We start from the raw sequence: 3,789 nt of genomic DNA on the forward strand, positions 1-3,789 counted from the left end.
CTTCCCTGGCGGTCCAGTGGTTAGGACTCTGCATGCGCTTCCACTGCAGGGGGCACAGGTTTGATCCCTGGTCAGGGAACCAAGATCCCGCAAGCTGCCCAGCACGGCCAAAAAAAACCCAGACTTGTTCAACATGGGAAATAGGAAAAAATCCGAGTAAAAAAGTCAGAGGAAGGTCTATCAGAGGAAAAGAACAGATGGGCTATATGAATCATAAGCAAAAGTCCTTTTATATGAAAATACAAAAGCTACATGCTTGTGCACCTTGAATCCAGGATTCTTTCATTGAAAAGTGCTTTCTGATGACAGCTTTGGCTTCTATGAAAGATTATTACCAGGATTAGTCAGATGAAAATTGTTTCTGAATTGAATATAAAAAAACATTGTCAAGAACCCCATCCATTATTCAATGTCTCAAACTTAAGGTCCCAGATGAAAATTTTCATTCTGAAATTCAGTTGTGGGAAAGCTCTGACTCCTTTTTCCAATTCCGATGTTTGCTCCTTTCCGGTAATGATATCTGTGTATCACTGAGTTTCCTTTTTCTCCCCACACCCCCTCATTGCTAAGAAGCTCGGAACAAAAGTTGCCACTCAATCAGGGAGTGAAACCGGCCCTCAGATATATTATTGACATATTATTTATTTTTATGCTCCTAATTTCCCCATATTAGTTTATTAACCTTATCATTAATACATTTTGCAGGTCATACTGAATCCTTTTGGAAAAAAAGACCGGGTATGTATGGTATTTTGGGTTTTTTGGGGGGGGTTATTTTTATTTTTTAATTGATAGATTCAATCATTGATTTACAATGTTTCAAGTGAACAGGAAAGTGATTCAGTTATACATATATATCTATTCTTTTTCATATTCTTTTCCTCTATAAGTTATTACAAGATGTTGAATATAGTTCCTTGTGCTCTACAGTAGCATGTATGGTATTTTGTTTGCTGTTGTTAGGTAGTTGTTTTAACGCTCAAACGAGGTCCATGATTGACATATTAAGGAGAGTCAGGGTCGTCACACAACGGAAGTTGCTGGCACCATCCCACTCCTGCAGCTAAGGAGGGATCGTAACTCAACCAGGTAAATGCAGAAGCCAGCCAGGTTCCTCACCAGAGCCGAAGAACGCATGCCCCATCCAACGGAGCAAGCTGCCACTCAGTCCCTAAGGTTAGAGCAGTTTCTTGAGGTCATGCAAGCCTGGATTGCCAGATTTTACAATTTTTCAAGAAAAGCTACAATTCAAGATTTTAAAGGGAATCCTGTTTTTTGCCATGTGGACAATTAGTTCAAATTCTTTAAAACATTCTAGATCAGCAGAAGATAAGACAGTGGCTGACAGGGAATGGGGGGAAATGCAGAGTTGTCGTTCAGTGGGTATAAAATTAGTTATCCAGGATGAATAAGTTCTAGAGATTTGCTGGACAGCATAGTGTCTGTAGTTAATATGCTATAGTACACTTAAAATGTGTTAAGAGGGTAGATCTCATGCAAAGTGTTCTTAACACACACACACCAAGGAAAGGGACACACAGGGAAAGTTGTGGAAACAGATGATGGGTAGGTTTATCACCTCAATGGTGGTGATGGTATCACATGTGTATGCATATGTCCAAACTCACCAAATTGTATATATTAAAATATATGCATATATATGCAATATATATGTGTATACACACACACACTCTGAGACATCTGAGAACAGGTAGCAGAAACCCAGTTACCAGGATGACAAAGCAGGAACTCTGCTACTAGGGTGCTGATGTCATAATGGCACCAAGGATCACACTAATTTAAACTTGAACCATAAAGCTCTTGGTCTGAGAAAACCAGAAGTTTTGGGCTGTCTCAGATTTTGGGAGCCTGGATCAGTAGAAAGAAGCCTGAACTTAAAATCTGGAAACATGGCCTTGGTCTCAGCTGTGATACCAAAGAATCCCCTAGATGTTTGTGGAGCCCGTGACATTTCCTGAGGCCTCCATAGCACTTCCCGCACATGAAGGAGGTTAGATATATGTGAATCCTTCAAATTCTTTACTTTCTTATCAGAAATCCCAAAGGTATGTGAACATCAGAAATTTCCACTCATCATTAAAACATGTCCTTCTACAGAAGAATTGTCTAAATTTCCAATGTTGCCACTAGGATTACACGAGCTGAATTTTCAAGAGTGAGTGAAAAAAAAAAATCAAGATTAAAAAATAGGGGACAACTGGACTTCCAATCTCCACCAAAGGAAATTCTAATATCACACTGTCCCATCAACAAGAACACAGTCACAATAGGCGTTAGGGCTTTGACTGCTTTTTGGAAAGGGTTGAGCTACTATTTCTGATTCACATGCAGGTGCCACTTGGACACACAGTTTTGTTACCCCTCATCTTTTTTTGTAAATAAAAAATCACAAGCTATGAACAGCCGACTATTCCTAATGCTTTCAGAACACACAATCACTTTAATGCTGTAATGAGTGTCTCGAGTTTTTCCTTAAGGGCACCAGAAAATTCGCCCACCTTTTCTTGTTTCTTATAAAACTGAAAGGTTGGGATGCAAACGATATTGCAGTCTTTCGCCAGCCCCTGACACTCGTCACTGTCCACTTCCAGGAACACCACATCCTTGTGCTTCATGCACAGGGACTGGAAAAGGGGCTTGATTGACCTGCAAGGCCTGCACCACGTGGCCGAGAAGTCCACAGCCACCAGTCTCTCCCCAGCTTCCTTCAGCGCCACCTCGAAGTCTTCCGTGCTCAGGATCACCTTCACCAGGTCCTCCTCCAGGACCTCCATGGCTTCATCTGTTGACTGCAGGTTGCCTTCTATTGGCTGGATGGTGTCTTCTAAGGACTTGGGGGTGTCACCCTCCTTGGGCAGAATGGTTTTGGCTGAGAGCTTGAGGGTGTTGCCCTGCTTGCGCAGAATGGTTTTGAGGGGGGAATTGAGAATTTCACCCTCTTTTGGCGGGATGTTTTTTTCTGGGGACTTGGGAGTGTCACCCTGCTTTGGTGAAACGGTTTGGGTTGAGGAATTGGGGGTGTCAGCCTGATTGGGCAGAATGGTTTTTTCTGGGGAATTGAGAATGCCACCCTCGTTTGGCAGGATGATCTTTTCCGGGAAACTGGAGGCATCAGCCTGCTCGGGTGGGATGGGTTTTGCTGAGGAACTGAGAAAGTCACCCTGTTTGGGCAGGATGTTTTGGGTTGGGGAATTGCGGGTGTCAGCCTGCTTGGGGGGGATAGTTTGGACTGGGGAGCTGAGGGTGTCACTGCCCTGCTCGGGTGGGAGTGTGTCCATGGCCTGTAGGACTTCAGACCGCTCTGCAGGTACGTGTTGAACGTTGCTGACCTCATGGACAAAGGCCTCTGGGGTGTGTGCTGGGACCAGGAGTGTCACATGGCTGGATAGAACCTGTAATGATGGACTTTCTGAAGAAAAGGGTAAAAAAATAAAAATGCCAAAGAAGAAAAAAAAAATTCTGATCATCTACTCCAAGGAAGATGGGTGTCATTCTCAGAGCTTGTGAATGTAGTCTTATAACAGATGTATTCATTTGCATAATCACATTCAGCAGAAGGCCAAGCAGCATGCGATTACATGGAATCTTCATGCAGGTTTTTTGTTTAACTACAACTTTGTCTGCTTAGTTCGACACTGCAGCCAACCCCCTTAGCACATAGGTCCCCCTTCCCTCCCCCTTACCTGTAGCCTCACCTTCATTCATGTCTGCTTGATTGACTGGCCTCATTTCCGGTTCTTCCGGGTCTCCAGCTTCATCACTTTCCAT

At 43.3% G+C, this 3,789-nt stretch overlaps 1 protein-coding gene across 1 annotated transcript; it reads right to left on the reverse strand.

The window, feature by feature from the left end:
- Positions 1 to 2,456: 2,456 nt before the first annotated feature.
- On the reverse strand, positions 2,457 to 3,789 carry TXNDC2 (thioredoxin domain containing 2). The gene is made up of 2 exons (XM_059894789.1): positions 3,717 to 3,789; positions 2,457 to 3,430 (listed from the first exon to the last, which is right to left on the reverse strand). The coding sequence occupies exons 1-2, from the start codon at positions 3,787 to 3,789 to the stop codon at positions 2,457 to 2,459; spliced, it is 1,047 nt and encodes a 348-aa protein (XP_059750772.1).

The sequence above is a fragment of the Balaenoptera ricei genome, chromosome 14 (assembly GCF_028023285.1).
Source record: "Balaenoptera ricei isolate mBalRic1 chromosome 14, mBalRic1.hap2, whole genome shotgun sequence".
Classification (NCBI taxonomy): domain Eukaryota; kingdom Metazoa; phylum Chordata; class Mammalia; order Artiodactyla; family Balaenopteridae; genus Balaenoptera; species Balaenoptera ricei.